This window comes from Rhinolophus ferrumequinum, chromosome 3, assembly GCF_004115265.2.
Source record: "Rhinolophus ferrumequinum isolate MPI-CBG mRhiFer1 chromosome 3, mRhiFer1_v1.p, whole genome shotgun sequence".
Taxonomy (NCBI): Eukaryota; Metazoa; Chordata; class Mammalia; order Chiroptera; family Rhinolophidae; genus Rhinolophus; species Rhinolophus ferrumequinum.
This window is the reverse complement of record NC_046286.1, coordinates 32,166,656-32,194,175: the sequence shown is the minus strand read 5'-3', so window position 1 is coordinate 32,194,175 and position 27,520 is coordinate 32,166,656. Positions and strand designations below refer to the sequence as shown.

Here is a 27,520-nt window from a genome sequence, read left to right as displayed (position 1 = left end):
ATTTGGATTTTATTATACAAAACTCTTAATACAATGTCATGTGCCATATGGCCTCTCAAATTATAACTGCCAATTCTGAGGCTATTTAAAGGGATTTTGCTGTCGCTCAAAGCAAGGCTTAACCTAAAATAAAACTTTGGAACACACATTTAGTGCCTAAACCCATTTTTTAAGAGCCTACTGGAGACAGTTTTTGTAATTTAATTATTTCAGCATTTTTAAAGCCACAGAATCAATGGATATGTGCCATATTGTTAGTAACTTACCTGCAGACTTCCATGTAGAGAAATGAAACTCGTTTAGTCACTAGCATTAGAAAGAATAGAAACTGTGGCTATATATTTTGACTCAATTTTCCATGGGATTGAGACATTCTATGCCAAGGCTCAGCCTAGGGTAAAATTGTGCAGCTGAATTAGATCCTGAGAAAATAAGTATTCATCATGGCATGAAAAATGCTGACACAGCTTGAATATTTTTCCCCCTCTACAAAATAATGGGGACAAACAAAATCACAAAGCAGTCACTGAGCATTCTAATTAGTTTGGACAGCAAAAGTTGCTTGGTAGGCTGTTTGGCTCCTGGGCGTATTTAAAGATACATAAATCAGGCACAGTCTGGCGACATACCGGGTCACCTGGGGGGCCTGGCAGACCTGGCTTTCCATCCCTTCCTGGAGCTCCCTGAAAACAGAAACATCATGTTCAAATCTTTGCACAGGGTGCAGATGAAAACGGGTGGGGATGTGACGGGGAGGAGGGAGTAGGTCAAACAGTTCTTACATCATTCCCTGGGGTCCCTGGCAATCCAGGGAGACCTCGAGGACCCTGGAAAATGGGGAAAATAGTTACTTATGAGGACAGTCTTTCAGTAATTTCCCCCAACTAAGCACACTGGATTTGCTGTGCCAAATAACGTGGTTAAGTGGCTTACCTGAATACCTGGCTCTCCAGCTGGTCCTTGGGAGCCCTAAGTAGAATGAGATCCAACGATCAGAAATCTCTGCCCGGAATGTCCGTAAATTATCCAAGTGGGAGAGAGGGCTACGTATTGTAACTTATTTAGTGGAACAACAGGACTTGCCACCATGCATGTTCTGAAAATTCTGCAAAGTCAGCCAAGACTTTGAGGTGACAGGTAAACACTTAACCAGAGGTCTGTTGCTGGAAACATCAATATGACTTTGCTCAGGTGCCTGGGATGTCTCTCTCAGTAGCACCGTCTATCTCTGAACCTTCAAGATTGCACAAACAATGCATTCAATTCTATCTGTTCCAAAACCGACTGCTTCTGGGGGGACTGGCTCAGGGCTTCCTTTCCCTTCTGCTTTCTACTTTGCCTCATTTCTCTGTTTGAAGAAGAAATTGCCAGAACCTGTGTTCAGTCACAGGAGTAAGAAGTAAAACATCAATCAGTTATTCTTTCCTACTTTAGCAAATTGAAATTTGCTGTAACCAAGACGAGTTGGGAGATCACTAGTGAACTTACATGATAGCTCTAACCCTAGTATGTAACCATGAACTACTGAATGAGGAATTGACAACCTAAGTAAGTACAGGGCTGGCTTCTCAGCAGCCGGCTTCGGTGACTGCTCACAGACGTTTCCATTCTTACTTTTTAAAATAAATATGCATATCACTGGTATTGTTAAAGTTACTTTTTGTTTGCTTTCTACTGATACTATATCCTTAAGATACTATTTTTTATTTTTTGCATCAACCTCCTTCTTTCCCCTAATAATTTTCTGATCTACTTTTTTCACTTTGTTTAATCTCTTTTCTCCAGTGATCTTTTATATTCTTGCCCTGGAAAATCAAACACCAGTCACACACAACATAACCATTCACTATTTACACCTCCATTTAGCTCTCATGATAACTTCATTACAAGGCCAATGTCCCAAATTAATGTCCTTAAAATAAGCATGTGTTTTCACTTTTCTTGTCCCAGAATCTTTGTTTTTTATGGCAAATAAAAAGCTCTATCATTCATTACTATTTAGTCCACAAATATGCATACAGTGGTCATTATTATCAGGCATTGTTCTTCTAGTTAAAACATGGAAAAAAACTCTCCATTCTTTATTGTAACTATTAAAAAAAAACAACTATTCCTTCTCTTTTAAGATGTTACTTAGACTTCTTTTATATCATCTCATTCATCCATACTTCATTCACTTTAAATATTAACTTTTTATTTTATTCTAGTTAAAAATAAACAGTAATATATAGTAACTTAATATTAGGCATTTCTGTAATCTTACAAACATTCACTCATAGTTTTTAATATATAGACTAGAGGAATAAAGGGTTAAACACCACTTCTATTCCACAGTCAATGTTGATGTGATCAGCATCTAGAATTCAGTAAACAGTGAGTACCCTCTCTGAGTTCAGGGATGTAACCTCAATGCCCTTTCTTTCCCTCTGGCCCGTGTTTATTTGCATTTCCTCCTCTGACCATTTTATTCTTTTCTCCTTATTCGGATTTGTCACTGGATTTCATTTCACAATATTGGGATTAACAGAGCTTCAAAATCTCAATTGAATTTTACTTACTGTCCGACCAGGAATCCCTAACCCTGGTGGGCCTGTGTCCCCTGGGGAGCCGTGGACACCTGGCAGGCCTCTTTCACCCTGTGCAATGAGATGTTTCTGTTAGTGGAAGGCTCAAGGGGTGTGAATTCTCTGGCTCCTTTTTATTCATTATTCATTCTTTAAAAATTATCTTTGATATTTTTATACCTTTGGCCCACGTGGACCGGGTGCTCCAGGATTTCCATCTAATCCCTAAAAGAAAAAAAAAAAAAGGTGAATACGTTCCTTTTTCTAAAAAGGTTAAAACCATCTTAGGATTCATAACTTAAAAACATTTTACTTCTCTTCATCTTTCTTGAATAAACCTTTTCTGTAAAAGAATAATAAATAAGGAATACAAATTTCACCAGGTTATGGATTTTGTATAGTTGCATTAAAATATAAGATGTTTTCATCTTTAAAATGAGGACTCTGACACTGAAAACTATGTGTAATTAATTAACATAAAAGGTCAAAGGGCATGAGATAAAAAGGCATATGTAGCAGGCATATTAGTTATTTACATTTTCCAGCTGTCCGGTTTTCTATGTTCTGAAAATAGCCTGGGCCACAAGGACATTTTTCTGCAAATGATCACCTATGCCCATACCTGCAGAGCCTCTGGAAGGGAAATTTCAGGCAGTTCTTCTGTTTTGACATAGTGTCCTAGGGAGGTTTAGGACCTTACTAGGCTCCATAGATGCTAAAGAATCCATCCATTCTGCACAGGGAGCCTTACGAATCTTCTAAAATTGGCTGTAAAATGGTGTGTGAATGTGCATTTTCTTTAGAAGAGAGGCCTTTGCTTGCATCAAATTTCCAAAGAGATTAGATCTCTCATCTGAAGAATAAGATGAATATTTCTTTTTCTGCAGACCTAAATGTGTTCCTATACTTATGATCTGAAACTGTGAACACACCAAGGATCAGTAACGAGCTTTCAAGGGAAATATTAATTAAAGGATTGGTACTTACTGGTTCTCCTGGCAAGCTTTTCCCTGGAGGACCAGCCTCACCTTTCGGACCTGGAAGCCCAGGAGGGCCTATAATCCCACCTGGATCTCCCTGAGTAAAACAAAGTAAGATTCTTACTTCATTGCTCATGTTCATGGTGGGAGGTGTGGGGCAGTACTTCCCATTGTTTTAAGTTGTCATTGTAGTCATTCATTCATTCATTCAATGATATTTACTGAGCACCTAATGCATGCAAGGTGCTGTTCTATTCAGCGTACATGCTTTTAGATCTTTTTATGCTAACAATGAGTTTAGCAGTATCCTCATGGATGCATGTGTGTCAATATAGGCACAAAAGGCATCAACTCATGAAGTTCTTTAGTTGATCTTTATGTTTTCTTTAAGTTATTCTCTAGTACTGGCTCAACATTAATGTACTATTTCCAAATAGACATCAAGAAACAGGCTCCAGAAAATTAAGACTTAAGTCTATACCAGAATCAGTAGCTGAGCCTGAAACAGACATCTCCAAGTTAATTCATTTTGTTGCGTTGTGTTTCCATGCCAGAATGAGGGCTGCCACAAATGCACAACTTTAGGGGGCGTCATTCACACCACAGTTTATGTGATGGTCTATCCCCTGCACATGCCTGGCAGCCTAGTCCTGGTTTTTCACTCTCCCAATGCCCTTATCATGTTTCTTCCTCTTACCTCGCTATTTAATATACAAAAATGAGTAAAATGGGAGCTGTACCTTTTCTCCTTTAATGCCTTGTTTTCCTGGGATACCGTGTTCTCCTGGCAATCCCTAGAAAATTCAGAGGTAAAGGAAAAGTGCAATTAGAACATCTCTTATTATAATAACATTTCTAACTGTGAGTCTTTTTCAGGAGAACAGAATTTTAACACACAAAGTATAAGAGGATAGGTTGATTTTGGTCTGTTAGGGAAAATCTTTAGTGAAAACATGTGACTTGCTGTTTCAAGTGAAGTAACTGGGATGTAATGGGCAAGAAACTAAATGAGGAAGACTTAAATTAAATGCCCCACCCATATTATTGCCAAAAAGGATGGAAGGAGGGTAGTTGGTAGCAACACATTATTCAAAAGGACAATGGGGTAATAGGAAAATATGCTTTTACTATATTTTAGCAACAGGGGCTCTTTCCCTTTTGATTTTGTTTTCTTTTTTAGCTCTAGCCACTATCACTTAACCTCACTTCTGGGCATCTTGTGACTCCACTGGTGCCACCACCATTTTCTTCACTAGGTACACCTGTAATGGTTCATTAAGTGGTTTGAGGGGACAAAAAAAGCTTTGCTCTATGAAGTGAATGTTCAAAGTATCAAGCATAACAAACACCCTGAAAGATAGACCTCTGGAGGATGGAGAATGGAGCAAGGGGTCATGGGACTATTCCCAAGATGATGGAAAAAGGAGAGATTCTAATAGTTGCATGGAAAGTACTAGAATTGTGGCCAGATAGAGATCAGTTTCCAAGAAGTTATGGCCAAGCATTTTTCTCATTTTGCTCAAATGAAGACTGATGGTGAGTCTCAGTTCCCAAGTTGTCAGAAAGTTAGGGAACTTGTCCAACGGACAAAAGGCTTACCTGGGGGAATAGATAACAAGAGCATTTGAGGGGCATGAGGGTGTGTGTGTGTGTGTGTGTGTGTGTGTGTGTGTGTGTGTGTGTGTGAGAGAGAGAGAGAGAGAGAGAAAGAGAGAGAGAGAGAGAATATAAGAATGAATAGTGGCTCCACTAAAGTTAGGTTATAATGCAACCTGAAGACCTTTTTCCAACTGTATTACAGAAATATGTTCATCCAAAAGACTTGCTCTTTTTGTAGGCACTCACAAGAAAAGAACAACAGAAGCTTTCGAAGTGTGTTTTTTTAAATGGAGAGTTGAACCAAAAGCCATGCATAATAGAAATGCTTGCTTTCTCTCGGTTTTCCTTATTTCTTCTGATGTTTCCAATCTCCTTTATTAGTGGTACATCACTGACAAGCATGTCCAAATGATAATTTAGTTTACTTGAGTTCCAAAGACCAACTTATTAGGCTAGTGATATTCAAAGGACCTCACATGAATAGACGAAGGTACTAGCCTTCCCTATAGCCCCTGCTATTAGCTGTGATTCATTTTAGTGGTAGAAATGACCTGTCTTTGAAAATGTAGTATAACTCAGTCACGTGAACAGATATTGATATTCTTTAAAACATGTCTCAGTTTCTATTTAATTTCCAAATATCAAAGACATTATACTTACAATATCTCCTGGTGGTCCTCTGGGTCCCGCAGGGCCGGCAGGTCCTTGCTGACCCTAAAATAGACGGTGACATGTACTTTAACTTTGCTAAAAATAAAAAAAATTGTACCTGAATATTTGTAAAACATTCTGTGACCTTTATCTGTAGAAAGATTGACTTTCCACTGTCCTACCTTCTCTGTGTAATACTGAAATGTGCTTTGGGCTTACAAAGATAATTTCAAGATGTTCTCATTTAAACAGATTTGTCTTCACCAACAGGTAAGGCCTGGGTAACTTGCCTTACCTGTTGGGGGAGCACAGTCCGTTTGTCTCTCCCAACAGTTGGTCTTTCTTGGGACACTCTTGGAATTTCACAAGAGGAACCCTAGAATCTCAGGGATACAAAACTTTGGCTTAGAAATTGAACCCCGAATCCTGTTCACTTTAAGAATATAGTTCAGGGTCATAGATTTAGCTCACACTATTTAGTTTTAAAGCTTTTAGGGATGCTATTGTGAATATGTTTTGAAAAAGAGTTAAAAAAAATCCTATTGCGAACCAAAAGACATAGTTACTATGTGTGTAATAAATGCAGCCAATGGGGGGGTAATTACCATGGAAACATGATAAAGTCTCTGAGAACATCTGTGAAGAAAATGAATGGCACCAGAATACCTTGTTTTATGCATAAATGGCTATAACTCCAAAATTATTTCCTCAATTATCACAGTTATTTCTTATATACCTTTATTCCTGGGCTTCCTAGTAAACCAGCAGAACCAGGATTTCCAGGTTCGCCCTAAATATATGGGTGGGAAGAAAAGTGAACTGGTTACTTTAATTTGCACAATTTTATTAAGGTTAGAGATGCAATTGAAGAATGTCAGGAGATTACCTTTATTCCCTGTGATCCTATTAGCCCAGGTTCTCCCTGTAAATAAAATAATCATCATATATATAATGCTTAGATTCAGATGGAGTTGAGCATCTCTAATACTTGAATTCATTTGCATTTCCACTGATTAACATATAATAAAAGGGGAAATTATGGAAGACATGATGAAGTCAAGGAGGGTTTATTCTAAAACATGATTTAAAATACTTATTGCTAATAAACAGACAAAAATTTCTTTTTTTCTTTATAACAATTTGTTTTTTCTCAGTGTCACTTTTGACACTGTAGTCATCATGTGCCATTAGCAATCACTGCATTCTCCCATTCTCCATTTAGGTGACATTGTTATAATCTGCCACCTGCTAATCTTATATCTCAGAATTAAAAGGTTCAGATGCGGGGGTAGAGTAGAATTTAAGTTGATGTGTCATGATGATTCTACTATCAGTTGTAAGTACTTAATGAAAAAAACAGAAACAAATAAAAGTAACACAAAAGAGGACAATCTTTGCTATATTGAGTTTTTTTCCCCTTATTTTCCGTGACTTATTATTGATCCTTTTGAAAAAATTATCCTGTTTGATAAATCCAATTTGTATAATTAACAGAATTTTTGAAAAAACCACAACCTTATCTTGTATTTTAATTTTGTATTTTAGCTATCCTAAATGGATATATTTCAAAACATTTATGTCTAATCACAAATAGTAATGGGTTAAAGAAAATATACACTACCCCAACTAAATGTTAAAGTGCCGTCACATGATAAAACTTAACAAGGTTTAAAATTTCTCGTTTATCAAAATAAAAGAGTCAAAGTACACAGAGGAAAAAGTAAAACGCTCAGGGAGCTCATTCCATCAAATCTATTAGACTCCAAAGTAAACATACCAGAAATTAGAGAGAGAAATCAATGATGTAGAAAACCCAAGATAGTGATAAAACATCTACTTACTTTATCTCCCTTTTCACCTTTTGTAAAAGGTTCCCCCTAGGAAAATGGATAGAAAACAGAATCAATTATAAACATGTTTAGAAACAAACTCTCCAAAAGTGGACATAAATGTCCTGCAGGCCAAACTCAGACCTCCGCTGCAAACAAGCCTCTAAAATTATCCAAAACATCACACAGTCGCCTCTGCAGCTTAAAGTACGTGTATGATAATTGATTTAAAAAATCTTCCACATTCTGAAATGAACAATAAGTTAATCATTCCAGTACTATTTTGAAAATCCTGAGTGGTTGACATATTGAAATGGTGCTGCCCAAGGCCACAGTTTCCTTATGTATGGTTCACATAGAAGATTATCACACACACACACACACATACACACACACACACACACACACACACACACACAGGCACATACACACAGACACACAGACACACACAGCTTTCTCTTATTAGCTTCTGTTCTTGAAATTACATACACATGATCTCATGTATTCTTACAAAAATGCTGTTGGGAATATATGGTTTTGTTTCAAGCATGAGGAAAGATACTCAGAAAGGTTCTGAGTAATTTTTCCTAAAATAGCTTTCACCCACTTTATGTCTCCTTGTTTATCTTGCCTATAAACTCTGCGAATGTAGGGATATAATTTATCTTAACTATCATGACATCCCTGGTGTACACCAAAAGTTTAATAAATTAGGGAATTTAAAGTTATGCAGATATCACAAGAGCTGACTTTTATCAAATTCTTATAATGCATCAACACTTCTAATCACATTAGATTTATTAACATAGTTAATCTTCATGTGTCAATGGAGTAAGTACTAATATTATACCCATTTACAGATGAGGAAACTGAGGCACAGAGACGTCAAGTAATTTTTCTAAGGTCACATAGCCAGTAAGATGTATAGGATTTAAACCCAGGCAGCCTGACTTCAGGCCCAGGCTATGGTCGCTCAATCTGTTTGACTTGATTCATAATTTGATTTATTTATTATTTGAATTAGGTGAATTGATAATAATGTGGAAACCATAAATTTAAAAAACGTTTCTTTTACATATGAAAATCAAGAGAAAGTGTGAGAACCATGAGGGTAGATAACACTACTCTTGAAGGTCCTCTTAGGGATTGCCATGGTCTTAAACAAATCACTAATGAGAAATAAGGGGTTACCAAATGAACCCCTGTGATTTTCACCTCATGTCTTATGGGCCAGGGACGATGGAGCTCACTTTCTCTCCCATATTTCCTAGCTCCCTTGCAGTTCCTTCGGGCCATGCAGCTAGTTTTGGCAATGAGATGTGAGATGTGACCTGTGTTACTGGCAGGCTGAGGCAGTGAAAAGCCCGTTCCCAATTCCCCAGTTCCACTTTTCCTGCAGTGGTGACTAAGAAGCTTGCGTATACAGGATGGCTGGGCTGCGTGGTGGTAATCAGCCTGGTAACTGAGTGTGGCATGGAGCAGATCACCCACTCCTTCCAACTGGGCAAGTGGCATGAGCCAGACCTAACCTTTCTTGGGTTAAGCCACAGACATTCCAGGGTTAATTTGTCACTTACCCTACTCCGACTAATACGCCCGATATCTAGCCAACATGATTAACTCTCTTATTATGGGTTAATTTCCACACATTAGATCAGGGCTTTATTTATATTCTTGCCTTTCAGCTTTAATGCTAAAAAATCTATTTGATTTTTAAGATAGGAGATGATGTTGTTTAGCTATGAGCAGTGGGCCACATTGCTCGTATTACTGCTCGTTTCTGCTGATGAGTATGTCACCCACTTATGTCACTGATCCTTTACAGCCACTGCCAAGACACATGGACTAAAGCAGGGGTGTCCACACTGCGGCCCGCAATCCATTGATAATTGGCCTGCAGCAAATTCCAAAAATATATTGAGTTTACTTAAATTAAACCAGGTGAGGCAATACGTACTTCACCTCGAGTGAGTGGCCCGGCTGTTTGTGTATTTTACTGCATATGGCCCTTGGTAAAAAACGTTGGAAAAAGTTTGGACACCCCTGGACTAAAGTAACTGGTATTAAAAGAATAAAAACCAAGAGCCTGGTTGTCTAGAGACTTGATATTCAGTCCTAGCTTCAATGGTTACTATCTGAGTCAAGTCATTTACCTTTTATAACCTCTCTTACTTTACCTATAAAATCACAGGGTTCAACTAGGTGATCTCTTAAGTATATTTTAGCACTGATACGTAACACATCTAGTCAAACCCTAAATGTCCACTAGTGGGGGACAAATTGCCACTCGGGATAGGTGGTTTAGAATTCAATTGGGATACATTTTTTAGTTGAATTGTTTGGATCTTCTTTCCAGTTATTATACAAAATCAAGTCCAGATCCTGTTCTGGAATAGACAGGTTGAGATCACAAAGAGCTGAACTTCTCTGCATAATAATGTTCAAAAAAATGTGCTTTTTTTAATGTGTGAGGGGAGCATGGAGGAAGGCAGCAAAGTTGTATCAGGGAGGTGGGTCATTACGGGTTAAGAGGGAGCCAGCAAGGAGAAGAGTTAAAGGCAAAAAAGCTTGTTCTCCTGGGAAAGGCAAATAAGGCTAAAGGTCACATCAACAGGGTAGGTGGGCTGCCTGGAGATGTTGGTGGTAGGTGAGAAAACCAGAGGGAATCTCCAAGGAGCTGTGAAATCCTCCAACCCTTGCTACTCAAAGCATGATCCATGGGCTTGAACATCGCTCAGGAGGTTGTGAGAAATGCAGCTTCTCAGGCTCCATCCCAAACTTACTGAATTAGAATCAGCATTTCAAAGGGATCCCTGGATGATTCAAGTGCACACTCACATTTGAGAAACACTGCTCTAACCCACTGGAAGTTTCTCTTTTCTGCTCTGCAAGTTCCTTCTTTTCTAGTAGGATTTTAGTAAATCTCACTGCCAGGTCTGACACGTATCACAGAAATTAAGAGCAGGTGAGTGTCATTGTTCAAGCTTGGAGGGGAGACAGTGGAAACCTAGAAAAGCAGTTCAGAGTTCGTAAGACATGCCAACAAGTGTGAAACATTTAAGTATGATTTTTATGGATTCATTTGAGGGCAGCCATAAGGGTTTTTGTTTGTTTGTTTGTTTTTTTAAACTTTTATTTTTATTTAAGTGTGTTTTTCCACACTTAAGGACCCATCAGCCCCAAGTCCAGTCGTTGTTTCAATCTAGTTGTGGAGGGCGCAGCTCACAGTGGCCCATGTGGGGGGTTGTAACCTGCGACCTTGTTGTTGAGAGCAGGGAGCTCTAACCAACTGAGCTAACCAGCTGCCCCTTTTGTTTGTTTTTTAGCAGCATTAAAAAAACAGTTTTGTGAATAGGATTTGTGCAATCTCTGTAGGAGGTCTTATCTGAGTAAAAATTACAGTGAAGGTTTCTTTTCCCCCCACCAAAAGAACTTAGTTTTGAAAGAAACTGTCCTCAGTAATATTGAAAAGTGACTTGAGAAGCCACTTGGATCTTACAAAAACCAAGAAAGGAAAATAACTTCAGAAAGTATACCAAGAGCAGTTTGAGCGGATAGATACATGTTTCTAATTTTTCAGATAAATTAGACCCAGTCTTTTGATATACTGATTTTTATTATTCCATTTTATCTATGCTGTTTCGTTATAGCTGGGTAGCTTAGTGATTTTTAAAGCTTGAGTTCTAGAATCAGCCTGTCTAAGTGTGATTCATGGCTTCAACACCTATTGTGTGATCTTGGGTAAGTTACTTAACCTCTCTGTGCCTCAGTTTCCTCATCTGAAGAATAGTAGTGATAATAGCCTACATCATGTGTTTTGTTGTTGTTATTGTTAATGGATTAAGTAGGTTAATTCACATAAATTACTTAGTACTTTGCATAGAGCACTTGCTCAAATATCTGATCTCCTGTTGTTTGGCATGGCAGGGGCAACCAACATGCATAAAATTGAGGCTTATTAGGAAAAATTGTTTTAATTCTATTTTTGAATATTTTTTCTCTTCCCTGAAAGCTAAAATACTTACAGATTCTCCTTTTTGACCTTTAGCCCCAATGGACCCTGGAAATCCTGGTTGTCCAGTTTCGCCCTTTCAAGAAAAAGCAGACGAGAGATTTTGCATGAGGTCTGGTGAGTACTGTAGTGACGGTCAGAGTCAGAGTAATTGCTTGTGTTCCTTCTACACAGGAATTTATCTGTTATCCTCCAAGAGACAATGACAAGTTCTGAGTGGAGTTCGGCTGTTTGCATAGTAATGTGTTTGTCAGCACTTTACAATGCCTTTAGGTCTTTTAGAAATCCATATGATTCACTATATATAAAATTAATTGTGAAACAAAAGTTAATTATTTTTCAAGGAAAGAACATCTAGAGCACACACAAAAAAAACACAATAATTTTGTACCACAAAAAGAGAGAAGTTTTTGTGATCTTAAAGACATCAGATTGTTTAACTGACACAATAATCCAGACTCATTTTATTTCAGACACTTCTTCCTTTTTTTAAGGTGGGGGGAAGTGGAGGAGTGGGGAGACATGAAGAAAAATGAGTCTCTCAGCTGTTTCCAGCATGTACACTGCCGCTTAAATGATTGGCCGTGGACAAAGAAGCCATTCTTGTCGATGTGGTGACAGCAGCATATTGGAAATGTCTGAGATGTCTTAGATCTTGAAGAGGGATTTGTATATGGCATGTAAAGAGTATTTTGAAAAAATACAATTTTAGAAATAATACTTGTGGAAAGGAAATATGTCATTAATCAGACTTCAGAGAAGTCCCAGCATTGTGCTTCTTTTTAGCATTTACCAAAATTCTTGAATATCGTATAATTGTATATCATATAAAAATAGCCACTAGAAGTTATATAGTGTTGGGGTTTTCTTTTTTTTTCCGACCCTCAAGAGCATTTTTGCAAAATGATGTATCTGGACACATACCTTTCTTGCCTGTCTTGTCTATTTTTTATTTCAAAAAAAATAAATACAGAAAACGTAAAGTTGAATATGTCAAACCTCCATGTCCCAGGCATCCAAAATTTAAAAAAATAAAAAAATAAAAACTTACAATCAAGTAAATCTGCTCTATTTCCCTCTCTATTTCTGTTCTAGAGGGAGATGCTCCCTTGAATTTAGCACTTAATATTTTGAATCCATTTTTATACTTTTACTGCATATGGGAAATCATAAACAATATATTATTTTGAATGTTTAAAAAATTTTCATAAACAGCTTTATCTTGTATGTAACATTTTGTGACTTGCTTTTTTCCCCACTCAACATTGTTTTTAATATCCATTTCTATTGATACATACAGATCTAGTTCACTCATTGTAAGCATTGAATAGCTTTTGTATGTTAATGTACCAGGGTTTATCCCAGCTCCACTGATGAGCATTTGGATGGTTTCTAGCTTTTCTCTATTATAAACAAGGCCACAATGAACATCTCTTTGCCTATCCCCTTGTATGGATGTGTTTACCTGTTTATTTTGAAGCGTCAAACAACAGTCTACCCAATGTACTTCAAGTACTAATTTATTAGAGTCCTCAAATTGTTGGCTTATTTCTACATTTTTATTCACATCAATATTTGTGGTTTTATTATATTAGAGGAAGAGAGAGCTTGTCATATGTAATGGATAGACGAAATCATGTTTTTATTAAGGACTTTTCTAGATAGGTGGAATATATTTCATAAATTTTATCTTGAGTTTAATAATATAAGTATTTTTCCTCTGGTATCTAAACATATAGTATACCATCAATCTTATATTTACCACACTGTAGGAGAAGGCATTTTCTTTTCCTAGCAATAATCAATTCTATCAAAGTAAAAAGAGGGAGAAATTGGTGGATACATTTAAGGGACCAATTGCTGTTGGTTTAAAAGAGGAAATAAACAGCGGGCCTCATATGAGCATGAGGGTGTACAGTGTGACCTGCTTATTACCTATCCGGTGTGTGCAGAGATGTGAAGGAAAAATATGCCTAGTAGTTAGACTGATCTGCAAAAAAGAAAAGTAGAATTCAGGGAAGGTGTGGAGAAATTACTATAAAAATCACATCTGCCCAATACCAAAGGGGAAGGGGGAGATGTGCATGGCGGAAGAGTAATTCTATTCATAGCTCATATTCATTGAATTGCTGTAAATAGGTCTCCATTGGAATGTAGACAAAAGACCCAACAGAGGCTTTGATCTATCTCTCTGAGCGGTACTGGAAGGAGTTGAGCTTAGAGGAAACTTTAGGGATCGATTCCCTCATATAAAATCCTGCAAACAGAAGGATACCTGAACTTAGACGCATGTGGAGTTGTTTTTCATATTTAAAATGGATGTTCAGTGATTTATCACTATAGATATGAGTTGAAAGACAAATGATGAATTTATTTAGCTTCAGGAAAGGCTGTCCTTTAATTTGGCAGTTCGCATGCTATTTGAAAAACTTGGTGCTTTTGTGGCTTTATCTTTTCTCTCTGATAGTCGAGCCCAAAAGTCCCCTGCTAATTTCTCAGGAGTCCTTAAATAGTCTGTCTCCTTATTCCACTGTCTCTATAAAGAAGCAGTTCTCCTCAACCAACTTGCAAATCCATTATTCCTTCACCACATTCTGTCAGTCTCAGGCAAGCTACAGAGCAGAGACCATCATTTCAGTACTGGTAGGCTGGTCTTGTTTGTTTGCCATTTACCGTTAACAGCCACTCCGTGCTCCTTAGTGTTTCTCCCTGTATCTTACTGCTCTTGCTACAGGATGTGGCTGCTAAACCAGGAGGGATTTGTGTGTAGATTCTACTTTTGTATTTGTTCTGATGTATCATTGTAATGTAATGTTGGGTTCCAAATGGTAGGCTGGTTTTGTGATTCTGTTTTGCCAGTCAAGCACATTGAGAAGTGAAATATTACACAACACTAAGTCATTTATGTGTTGAAATTGTACTTTTGGTTAAATCTTTTATTCTACAACATAAATTGAGTCCGTTTTCTGTTAAAATTATGGTGGGAAATGCAAAGATGAGCAAGACCAGGTGTTAAGGATGGTAATAACTATTAATATCAAAAAGAGATCAATGAGAACTCATGAGAAGAAAGAAAGGTCGAGCAGATGAAAAGAAAGGAACAAATCTTTAGTGGGAGCTTACTATGTGTCAGGTATTGTGCTTTTGGGTATGCTCATTTCATTTCATTTGATTTTAATCCTTCCATCAACTTTGTGTAGATACAATTATGTCCATTTTACCAATGAGGAAACTGATACTCATATAAAGGGATTTGCGCTAGGAGACACAGCTATTAATGGCATAATCCACTTAATGGCACAATTCAATGGTTCTCAACCCTGGTTTCCTATTAGAATCAATGGAAGCACTTTTTTAATGATAGCAATACAAACCCCCCTGCCAATCAACCAACGGTATGGGCTCTGCCCCAAATCAGAGTCTCTAGGAATTGGGCCAGAGTGCTGGTGTTTTCTAAAAGCCCTCCGGGTGATTCCAGGGTGCAGCCGGGTTCAGAACCACTGGGTCCACCACAGCTGCAAATAAATCTGTGAGAACAGCTTGAGGGAGCTTTAAATTCTCACTAGAATGACCCATGAATAGCATTATAATTAAAAAAAACAAAAACAAAAACAAAAACTAAAGTGTTGATTCAGAACTGATACGAAGTGGATGTGTATAGGTAGAAGTCATTTCACTCTTCCATCAAGTGCTACGCTTATGTTTTTTAGTTCATTTTATGCATTATTTATTGGTAGAGTCTTTCTCCTGATAATTAGAATTCTTACATATCCTTTCACATCGTACATTTACTATATCACATTCCCTGCAGACTCTTCTAGTTTATTTCTCTGGGTGGGAGGAGGGACCAGATATGCCACTGGCTTTTCTAATTCCACTTAAGATTCTGAAGCAATTAGAAAAGATTTTGAGCAACACAAAAGGTCCTTAGAGTTTGAAATACACCTGTTTTACAGAATCAAATTTCTCATCACTGAGGTCTTAAGAATTTCTAAGTAACATATGTTCCCTAATGAACATAGCAAAACCGAAGCCAGCTGTTTTGTTTCATGAAATGAATCATCATTTAAATACTTTAAAAGTGCCACAACTCTCTTCTTTGCTCAGCTGTCCTATGTGACAAGCTCTGTGGCTTTCTTTTGCTTTATTTCCCTCTTAGCTTGCAGGTGTCCAGTAGTAATTGATTCAAATATAATTTGTTCATTACGGTGGTATAGGAATTCTGTACACTATTTGGTTACAGGGAATAATGCTAATGTGCTAGCAGTGCAATCCAAGATATACACAGGAGTTATTATTGCTGTATAATAAATATGTTTGGATGTCTTCTTAAGAATGTCAAGGTTTTATTTCTTTTTTTGCAGAAAATTTCATTTTCAATGGTCAATCCATAAGAAGCTCCCACTTTCTGTTGAGACTGTCTTTTAGCAGAATTTTCTGGTGATGGATGTATGATCTTTTGACTAGATTGGCTGCACTGATTTATAAGGCACAGAAGTCATATTTTCTTGGATTCATGTTGAAATATCCTGCCCTCAATCAAGAAAATTTTTACTGCATGAATGAATGAAGCACTCACAGGCCACACTCCCTCAGAGTACTTTCAAACCTAAACATCTCTGCCTGTAGATTTAATGTGCATTGTTTTGTTCCTGACAATGGCACGTTCACACTGAATCCAAAGTCACCACAAATTCAGAATCAAACGGGAGTGAAACATCTTTTTAAGTGGGCAAGTGAATTTGCCACCTTCAGAGCAAATATAATTAAACCTGGGAATGATGATGAGAATGCATGGGAAATTCATCAGCATTTTAATTTTGAAACTGTTTTAAAATAATTATTGGTTCAACCATGGCTGTACATTATAAAACTCCACCAAAAAACAACAACAAAATAAAATGCTCCCACAACAGCTTATGCTTGGGCATTTAAGAAGACACAAAAACAGTGAGCGTGAGCCTGAGGCATTTGTCAAAGAGGTCTTCAGATTGTTTTTGCCATCTACATGAATCCATGAAACATTTAATTATAAACTGAGGCTTATGTCCTAATTTTATTTACCCTAGTACAGTGTATCCTGTTACCCTTTCTTGTAGCCAACTGCTACTCAGCAGTCTTTACTGAGGAGCAGACTCCAATCCTGCTGCCCCATCAGGAGGCAGGTGGAGATGGTGCCCAATGCTGGCCCGACAGACTCCCTATGGATGGGACCCCCATGTGGCAGTGGACTGCCCCTGACATGTGAATGTGTGAATTGGTGTAAAACCCTGGACGTTTGTATTCACTTTGAAAATCAGATTACCTTCTCTCCTTTTGAGCCACCAGTTCCATGTTCACCAAAGTTTCCCTAGATAAACATAAAACAAATAAAAATACAAAATGTTCATTTATTTTTAATACATACTGTCTCTACTTTAAAAATATTAATAGTCAGATACTAGTACTGTAATGGCTTCTTATTGATACTGTTTTAATTATTTCTGCCTTTTTCACCTTCTGTTAAATATTCCTGAAAAACTCCAACTTCAGACACACTGTCTTATCTTGTCTGTGACTTACTCCCTGGAGATGCTTCTGGAGAAATCTCACAGCTCCACAGGAAAATTGTCACTACTCCAAATGAATGCCTGGCAACCTCACATGGTCTCCAACTACTCCACAGATACGACTTTCTAATGTTATTAATGATATCGTTGTTACTCAGTATAACGGACATTCTGTTAGCTGACCTCTTGGCTACACTTGCCACTGTCTTGACTTGTATGATACCTCACCCTCCTGGTTTCTTCCTGTCTCTCGGACCTCTCTTCCTCATTCCTCTTTCCTCATCTAACTGGTAAAGGTAGGACTTCCTCGAGACTCTGTGTAGGCTCTCGTCTCTTGTGACTGAACATTTTCTCCCAGGCACACCCCGCGGTTTAAGTATCCACTCCCACACAAAAACAGACAAATTTATAAACCCAGCATACATCTGCCTTCTGAGTTTCGACATATATAAATATGTAATTTTCTATTTGATGTATTCACTTGTAAATTCTAGAAGAAATTCCTATCCAGTAAGTTCAAAACGGAATTAAAAAATACAACAAATACACACTACTGAGAGAGAAAGATGAGAGAATTATGTTATACTGTTAACATTCATTAGCTCAGAAGCAGGAAACTGATAATTAACTTCTTCCTAGGGTAAGTCTGCAGTTTGACCTATTAAAATGAGTGGTAATTTCATTTTACAATTGAAAAAAAAATCAAGGAAAGAAAGAAAATCTGTATTCATCCTCTCTTTTTCACAGAACTCTTCCTTTAATCCGGGTGTCATTCTCAACACTGCCCTCCTCCCTATTCCTCCAGTATAATCAGCCTAGATTGCCTCTATCTCCAAAATGTCTTCTCTTCACGCTACCTACCTTCACTCCGAGAAGGCCACATCATGTCTTGCCAGCATCATTACAATAGCTTTCTAATTGACCCTCTATGAACCATTCTTGCTGCCCACACATACTCGTATATATTCTCTAAATAAAGTCAGAGCGATATCTTTAAAAGGCATTCTGACTTCCTTACTTCTAAACCTAACGAAGCCATCAAAATCCTGCCTGAGCTGAACTCATTTCCCTCTCCAGCATCATCTTGGCCATTCTTCTCCCTCAGAAGCTCCAGATGTAATGACCTTCTCTCAGCTTCTTAGTTGGGCTAAGAGCCTTCCCATTTCACCCTTTAGATCACTACCTGTCTTCACCTCTTTGTATGGCTAGCAAGTACTCATCCCTCAGGTTTCAACTATTATAAAATGTCATTCATGGAAGCCTCCGATGGGTCTCCCAGACAGATTCCCTTCTCAATACCTTCTCATTGGACATTATATTCTTGTTTCATGATGCTTACTAACATTTTTATTTTTGTGTTTGTTTTGTCTTTGCACCTGGTGCACTAGAATGCAAGCTCCACGATGAGCTGGAATTAAATGCTCGCCCCATGCCTTGAGCAGTACCTAACATATAGGAAGGATTCGATAAATATTTGTTGAATAAATAAGCCAATAATTTTAATTTATGTATTTATCCCATTGTACATTTTTTTTAATTAAAAATACTTATGTTGGTAGAAAAAAATTAAAAGTACAGAAATGGTTAAACAACAAAAATGCACAAAGGTATCCATTCAGGTCACTGTTGCTATAGTTTAATATTTTAAATGTGCCTTATATTTTATTCATGCTGCCCCAACTAAAAACATACTTTATAACTGCTCTTATTATTGGTATTGTAACAGATATTCTCCAATTTTTCCTACTTAACTTTGGTCTGAGATGTCTAAATTGAAAACAAAGATTGTATTCTCAAAATCCTGAGCTATAAATGATCAGAAAGAAAATGAGGTATGAAATCCATCTAATCAAGGCTCCTCAGCGGCCTTTATAGGTATTCTCCACTCTTAGGCTAACAATACTCAAGGTGGATTCAGTAGCATTTAATTCATTGATATGTGAGATTCTCCTCTCTACTTTCTTCAAACTAATTGCACCAGACAATTACTTGATTCTACTTAAACAATAAGGCATAGTTTTTGTGTTTCTAGAACCTGCCTCAGATGTATTCCAACTTAACTAGGTCATTTTGTACCTTGGTGCCATGTTTTTTGAATGGGTTCTTATAAGCCTTTTGAGTATATATAATAGCTATATAGTTTTGAATGTTTTTATGTAAAAGTTTCTGGTGAAGTGGTAAGGGTTGTGGTGTGGGGGGCTGATAATTGGACTGCCCATTTCAAGAATTCTGGGATGTCAGAACATGTCCTTTTTCTCTGTGTGAAATGGTGAATGGAACTTTGGAACGCATAGTCAGGCAAGCGGGAAGACTGGAGCTATTCAATTGTCCTGCAAAGGGTATTCTTTGGAAACAAGGGAATAAACCTGGGCATGTATAGATTGAACCATAGGAAGATGGCCATTTTTGTAGGCCCTAAAGAGTCAAACAACAGCAATTTCCTGTGGCTCAATATAATAAAAGAGACTAAGGACATGATTCTCCTCCCAGGACATGGGGTCATTAAAAACCCTGTTTACTAAGAAAAATTTAGGACAGTAAATTTTGCATCATGACTTTCCTGTATAAAAACAACTTTGAACGAAATTGTTCTATCAGAATATATTAGGTTGGTGCAAAAGTAATTGCGGTTTAAAAGGTTAAAAATAATTGCAAAAACCGCAATTACTTTTGTACCAACCTAATACCATACCATCTGGTTGAAAATGTCTTTCTCATGTGTTTACTGCCTGTCAACATTTCAAAATTGATTTATTTTTATATATTGATTTAGAATTTGCCATATTCCTGAGAATTCCATATTTTATAGCAAAACTTGATTTCACCATGCTTTTTGACAGTTGCCAACCAGAAAATTCTTGCCTGTGCAATCCAGCCATCAAAAACCACATGCAAATGCAAAGACAAAAATAGGAATAGTCAGTAGGAAGCAGTTTTGCTCAGAAATTTCTTCTCTCTGTGATTGCATAGCCAAACTCAAAGTTTATCTTTTGAAATACAGAGATTGGGTAGTTGAGGTTTATTTGTATAAATCCTTTTGCTTCTCTTATGGGATATTTTTTACTCTTGTACTGGCGTGAGATTAGTGTTTGATATCCTCTTCATGGGTATAGGTCAGCACATTTATTATTTCAAAGCACCTTGGCATAGAAAAGGGGGGATTTAATGTCTGATTACCTAAAATCTCAGTTAGTCTTCCATTATCTCTGTAATTAGAGAAAAATTGACTCCTCTAGAATAAAGTGAAAAGAATGCCACCCAAGGGAAAGGCAAAGAATTCTGTAATTGTCACTTTTCCGTCAGTTTTACTGATTAGTTAGGGGTTAGGGAAATGTTAACATACTCAAAGACCAGGAAACCCATAGTCATTTAAAGACTTCACAGGCACTATACCACGAAAAGTCCTATTCAATGAAACTAGCTATCATTATCTTTATATAACAACTTTACCTCATAGAATAAGCTAGTTCATTAAATTATCTACTTCATTAAAAGAATGTGTATGCTCTCTAAAAATAGCCTAATTTTGCACACATTTTGAAAGCAGCCTCATTGTTATGTGGGCCGAGCTATAAGGTAAACCAACAGATTCTATTAACCATCAAAACATTTTGTGAAAATACTTAGATAACTTAGATAACCACCTGATATTTCCATTATGATCTCCAGGTTTGGTGAGGTAGAGCTTTAAGTGCTGCTCCTGGTTATCTAAAGAGTAGGTGGTGAGTCTACCATATATATCCTAAAACCGTCCTGCAAAATTGTCAACTTAAATTTTGATTGTTCAAGATAAACAAAGATCAATGCATGAGGACTTTGACCATGGGCTTGAAAACATTCAGCAAAAGAATAAAGTGTGGAATTAAGTAATTTGGATTGAATTTTAAGACTCAGTTTTTCTGCTTACTAGGAACGAACCCATGACTGCAGATTTAAGACTTATGTACCTCAGTTATTTTCTATGTTAAATTCAGATAATCATAGCTAACTCAGATAAAGTTATCAAAAGAATAAAATGAGAATTTACATGTAAAGTGCTCGCTTAACACAAGACCTGGTTTATCATGAGCAAAATAACACGGATTAGTAGAGCAAGATATTTTGATTGGTGTGCTAGTGGATAAAGAATACATTTTGAAATGTTACCATTTAATTGTAAATTTCATTGTGCTTTCTTAAATTATTCTACAATTTTTTTTCCTCATTGCTAGATAAACATCATAGTTCTAATCTATGTTCATGTATGTTTAGTAATTTACTTAAAGGTACTATGTACCACTGAGGGGGAAAATCTTGCAGTTGCTTAGGCGTAGGGGAACTTGCTGTAAGATCCTAAGCATGAAGGAACATTAAATGTGAAAAAACGAACAAACAAAAAACAGATTTTCTATTATGGATTATTGTGTCCCTCCCCTGTAATTCACATGCTGAAGTCTTAACACCCCATACTTCAGAATGTGACCTTATTTAGAAATAAGTTCTTTGCATATGTGATTAGTTAAGATGCAATCATACTAGAGAAGGGTAGACCCCTAATTCAATATGACTGTGTCCTTATAAAATCAAGCTTTGAACACCAAGAGATGCACACCCGGAGGATGCCATGTGAAGACTGGAATTATCCTGCTCCAAGCCAAGGAACTCCCAGAAGCCAGGAGGGAGGTCTGGAACATATCCCTGCCTTGGACCTACAGAGAGCAGGACCATGCTGACGTTTTCATCTTGGACTTCCAGCCTCCGGAACTGTGGCACAATACATTTCTGTTGTTTAAGCCACACAGTGTGTCATATTTTGTTACAGTAGCTCTAGAAAGTTAAAATAGAATATGTGGCCTAAGAAGGCCATGGTCTCTTAAAGATAAGACCTAAAACTATCTCTAAGTCTAACCTTTCAGTTATTTGCAGGAAAACATTATACCAGATCCAAGTGTGGTGGACGTTGGAGGAGAAGGGGAGGGCCCAGGCAAGTTTCAGGGTTCTCTGTAATAAAACTAAGTTCAAAAAAATCCATGTCTGCCTAAATCCATGATGTGCCCCAAAGCTAGGGGACCCTGGGGTATAGGGAGAGACAAGAAGTTAGGACTTAAACTTTATTTCTAAATCTTCCAGGCCCAGGGGCTTGCCTTGAGTGTCTCCAAGGAAGCCTTCATGTCCTTGCCATCGTTAAGTTTAACTCACAACTTGGAAAGACATTGAATATTTGATTTTGGAGAAAGGTTTTCTATCTTTTCTAGTCTGCAAATATTAAAATGAAATTATGACTTGATAGTTGAAAGGAAAAATAGATTATTTTGCTTGCAATGGTTTTATTTTTTTGGATCAACAAGTTGGAGAAGTGAACACTTAGAATTGGTTGCCGGGAGGAACAATCTCTAACAGCTGATACTGATTCTCTGCAAATTTTATCGAGTGTGGTGATATAAGACAACTGTGCATTTTCAATGTGTATCTTTAAAAACAGTATCAAATGTAAAATCCGCCAGTACTTGGCCTCCACAGATAACACTTTTTCCTCCCATCTAGAATGTTGTAAGGGGCTCTGGATCTGATGGCTTTAGCAGTTGACAGAGCCTATCAAATTTTTATTAAAATCCCCAGAGCTGGAGACAATGAAGAGCAGTTTGCTGGTTAGTGAGCAGATTTTCCTTAAGGGGAAGAATATACTCATCACTGCTGCTTCTTTGCAAACAATCTTGCAGAATGGGAGCAGCTGTTTTGCAAATTATTTTTGTGATGGAGAGGAAAATCTTCTACCTTTTGTTCTTTGCATCCCCAAGTGGGCATGCAAAAATACACATAAACACACTCAGATAATCTTCTGGACCTTACTTAGTCTCTCTCTTTGTTTCTCACTTCCTGTTTTTTTTTTTTCTTTCCTTCTCTATTTGCTGTTTGATGTGTGCCACCAGGGGAAAGGGTGTTTTAGGCCTGAGCTTCTCCCTCTGATAACATAAGGAAAATTGTAGGGGAAAAAAATCAACACTTGTACAGGGGCCAAAGGGCAGTTCCTTTGCCTTTGAGGATTTCTGGGATTAGAAATGAACCGTGGGCTTTGAGTTGAGAAGGGAGGAGATGTGTATGAACAGTCTGCATCTCCTCCTACCATGGGTAGCTGCTTCAGCAGGCTGCACAACTGCTGGAACTGCTTCAAGCTTAGGAGATGACGTCTAGGACTCTAGTGCAGACATTACATAAATCAATGCCAATTTAAAAGGGAAGATTATTTTAACCTTGGAATGTCACTTTTTATATCTCAATACATGGTCCATTATTTAATCTCCAGAAAAGTTTCTACCTGCCTGCCTCCACCTTTCCATTTTGTTCATTTGCTACAGCCAGACCATCAGGAACGCAATGAATTGCAAAATGAAACAAACAACCTCAATATCCAAAAACAGATGGGGATGCGGGTGGGTGGAGACACTACCAAGTGAAAACATGCATCTCTGCTCTTCATGGCACATTTGGCCCTTTCCTTTGTGAAGCTGAGGGGGAGGAGAAGGTGGTTACCTACCATCCAGAAACATTCGTCAGTGTAGGTACTGGGAAGGTGGACCCCGCCCCCACTATCCATCTTGGTGGAGCTTCAATGTGACAGCTCTGACTACTTGCAGAAGGAAACAGAGTAAAGTGTTTGGGAAATTACCTTCCATTAATTCCCATATGGGTCTGGGTCTAAAGCCTTCTGATGCCAAGTTGGGAAGAAAAGCTAGTCTGTCTTTTTTTTTTTTATCAAATTATGCTCCTTCTCTAAAGCCACATTTTGAGTACATGTGGACTAGGTGTCCTCTATCCTGTAATGGCAATAAGGATAGCTGGATTTCCTTTAGTTCAGTCAATAGCTACATTCAAAGTACTTTGCTACTAGCAAGACTCTCCACTTGCCGGCTCTGGTCAGCCCCCGTTTTTTGTTTTTGTTTTGTTTTTTTTGAAATATAACCTTAAAGTTTAAAAATTTACATTTCCAACTTTAGACTAAAATATAAATGATCCATATATCTTCATTTAAGGGAAAACTGACTCATCAGCAAGATGAACTATACATACAAGTTGTGTTGGGAGATCTGAAAGATATGAGCTTTAAAAGTTTTGCAAGGGATAGCAAATATTTAAGTAGCTGAGTAGCGACTTAAATTTTATACCAAGGATGAAAGTCATAAAGTGTGTTCTTTAAGTTTTTCTAGCTGACACTGTGACATCAGAGCCAACTCATTCTCATTACTTTGAAGCATTTATGATAAATTCTATTTTGTCATAGATGTCATTACAGAAAAGCATTGTATTTTTATTGATTAATTCTAGATATGCTTCAATTACTTTTTTTTCCCACTTGTGCCAAGCCCTAATGTTAGGGCTGAAAAAGCTTGTATAGGTCTATTTAGAAAATGGTTTCTTTATATCCCAAACATTCTTCCTAATAGAATACTCCCTAGAAAATCTAAGTAAATGAGAAAAATTAAAGATAGGATTCCTTAGAAAGTGTGACAGACTTTCCACACTCTTCACTTTAAATTCATCAACCACAAATGATCTAGGTCTTTATGTTGAACTTAATCTGATGAAAGAAGAATTTGGATTTTTAAAATTAATTAGCTTGTCATTTAATAACCACTTTTCTGAGCACCTGCTATCTTTAAGGCCTCTGCTAGCACGTAGAGTCTCTGGGATTTCTAAACAAAGAGGATTAGCGGTGGTCAGGAATTTATAGTAAGGGAAAGCAAAACCATAGAGGAAAGACATCTCTGAGTTTATTTCTGTGTAGTAGCATAATTAGTCACCAGTACCACATCAATGGTAAGCCACTGTGTATATAAGAGACCCTAGTCCATGGACAGAATACTTCACACCTAGTGATCAGACACCAGATATTTGCTTTTGAATGATGGGTCAATCAACAGTCACTGAGGTCTCTGAGTCTTACTTTACTGCCAGCACTCATTTTTCTCCCTCTGTGTGCCTCCTTCGAGAATAGGAAGCAAAACTAGGTTGCCTTTTGCCACTCAGACACTTCCATGTCAGGATTCCATCTATCCTAATTATAATTTTAAAAACTTGGGGAAGTTAAAAGTGGCTCCCTAATGAAAGGTGGGGACCCCCCAGTTTTGACTTATGTATGTAAATATTTGCTTGAAATTTTAGTGTAGCACCTATTGATTTTTATATGAAATCTATTATCTATTATGCTACCCAGAGCTTCAAAGTAGAAAATCATCTCTTTCTGCCCGCAGAGAAACTAGATACATGACATTATCAGTGCTGAAACATGACTTTTGCATTAGTTTTTTGCACAAAGTTTTGAAAACTTTGAAGTAAATTTTTTTTATAAAGATAATGTCTTGGTTTTGAAAAAAGATAGTGAACAAAATACTTTTTTGAAACATTTCAGCATGGAAAGACGTTAAGAACACATGATCATGTTTCAAAGTCTGAGCAGTTAGGAATTAATAAGTTATTTTTTCAAAAAGATGATCACACAATATCTCTATGTATATAACATGTGAAAAAAGAACACATACCTTATAATATTCACCAAGAGTCTGTTGCATTCCTTCTGTTCCAGGAGGTCCCTGTATTATAAACAAATCAAAGATAATACCTAAACATTTACCAACAAAATGTGAATTTAAATAACATATTTAAGAACTCTTATAATCTTACAGACAAGAAAAAGGGAGAGTCTGTTTAGTCAAATATTCCAATTAATAGAGAATTACTGGAGCATTTATTAACTAAAGGTATTTCTAGGTTAAAGCCAAGTGAATCCAAAGAGGTCCTAAATGGGAACATGTAACATTTTACCACATCAGCCATCAGCATATTTTTTTATTAAGAGGAATTGTACCTATAAAACTCCTCCAGGGAAGACGTTGTAGCTTCAGTTTATTTTTGACACTTCTCATATGGCTTTGATCAATGTACTATAGAAATGTGTAGTCACATGTTATTACCTTAGAAAATATGGGAAAAATATGTTTTCTATTGCTTTACTTTTTGGAATTAGTTGGGTAAAGATGGGCTGCATCTGGACTTTCAAGCCAGAAAAAGATGTCTGCTCTAAAACCTCAGGCTTAAGACATTTAAATACTCGTCGTTGTCAGTTAACATGGAAATGTTTGCTAAAGTAAGCTTTAGAGGGATAGAAAAGATGTAAGGGTATTTGTTCCTAAAAATTCCAGGAGGAGTTTTCTGAGTTTTTTAAGCATTACATTTTGGGGAGAGGGCTATAACGCAATACAATGCTTAGCATTATTTTAAATCAAGTAGTTCAAGCCAAGAGAGAGTCAGCTATCTCAGAAAAGAGACTGCATATTTCATCTAGACCTCAAAAGTTCTTAGGAGGAGAGGAAGTATTACAGAGGCAAAGTTCTTAACATTTTCCCTTAGAGATAAGATATAGAAAGATAACGATTGAGCAAATCAAACATTACTTGTATACAAAGATAATTTTTTTTATAAAGGTAATGAAAGCTTTGAAAAATGAAGAAAAATTTTAAGGAACTATTGCTAGCTGCACTCACTGACTGACATAAGGAACACCTTAGGTATATTGAAAAAAAAAGAATGACGTTTAACATTTATGACTGGTATTCCTTATGAACAGTTTGTGACTAAAGATTTCTTCTAATATGGAACCTTTGCATTGTGCCACTAAATATAGAGGATGCAAAGATGTAATGATGGATGTCTGGAAGCAGGTTGGTATAACTCTTAAGAAAATAATAGGCCTCATGAGTAATGGAGCCGCCTGTGATTGGAAAGACAAATGATGCTGTTACCTTGCTGAAATAAAAACAGAGCTAACGTCAGAAAAGAACTCTCATGGCATTATATATTTTTCATGTTCTTTTTCTACCAGCCAGCTTTGTGTAAAGTATTCGAGGTCAGTTAGATGAAGTAATAAGGAAAGCAATCATCGAGTTGGAGGTTGTTGCACAAAGTTTCTAGCCAAGAAGATGCAAGTTGAAAACTTATTCTCGAAACTTAGGAGACATGAGATTTCACACACATTGATCCTTTTGCAACTATATGACAAGGCAAGGAATTTTAGATACTACATGTAGTATCATTAACAGGTACTTAGGTATATATTCATAGCAGGTATTCCTTGAATGGTGAATGTGTGTTAACAATAAGGTCAATTAGCAAAGAATAATGATGTGGGGTTAAATTTAACTTCAGGCACATTCATTCTAGTTAACATGAGAGTATTGATAATTAAGTCTCCCAAATATAGCCCACAATTAATAATACAGTCTCTGAAATAGGGCAGAAGACTCAATCAAATAATAAATACCAGGGGTGTCAAAAAATGTATACAAGTGGACACTTTGGTCAG

The 27,520-nt window shown here is 37.1% G+C and overlaps 1 protein-coding gene across 1 annotated transcript in view; it reads right to left on the bottom strand.

Moving 5' to 3' along the window:
- COL19A1 (collagen type XIX alpha 1 chain) overlaps nt 1–27,520 on the bottom strand; it is a 304,480-nt gene that overhangs the window by 54,029 nt on the left and 222,931 nt on the right. Inside the window, exons 17-30 of the mRNA XM_033102674.1 lie at nt 25,701–25,751; nt 16,941–16,985; nt 11,649–11,711; nt 7,636–7,671; nt 6,681–6,716; nt 6,531–6,584; nt 5,804–5,857; nt 4,285–4,338; nt 3,552–3,641; nt 2,745–2,789; nt 2,559–2,636; nt 934–969; nt 783–827; nt 630–683 (exon numbers count right to left, since the gene is read on the bottom strand). Coding sequence (XP_032958565.1) covers nt 630–683; nt 783–827; nt 934–969; nt 2,559–2,636; nt 2,745–2,789; nt 3,552–3,641; nt 4,285–4,338; nt 5,804–5,857; nt 6,531–6,584; nt 6,681–6,716; nt 7,636–7,671; nt 11,649–11,711; nt 16,941–16,985; nt 25,701–25,751 — 741 coding nt within the window. The remainder of the gene's footprint in view (nt 1–629; nt 684–782; nt 828–933; nt 970–2,558; nt 2,637–2,744; nt 2,790–3,551; nt 3,642–4,284; nt 4,339–5,803; nt 5,858–6,530; nt 6,585–6,680; nt 6,717–7,635; nt 7,672–11,648; nt 11,712–16,940; nt 16,986–25,700; nt 25,752–27,520) is intronic.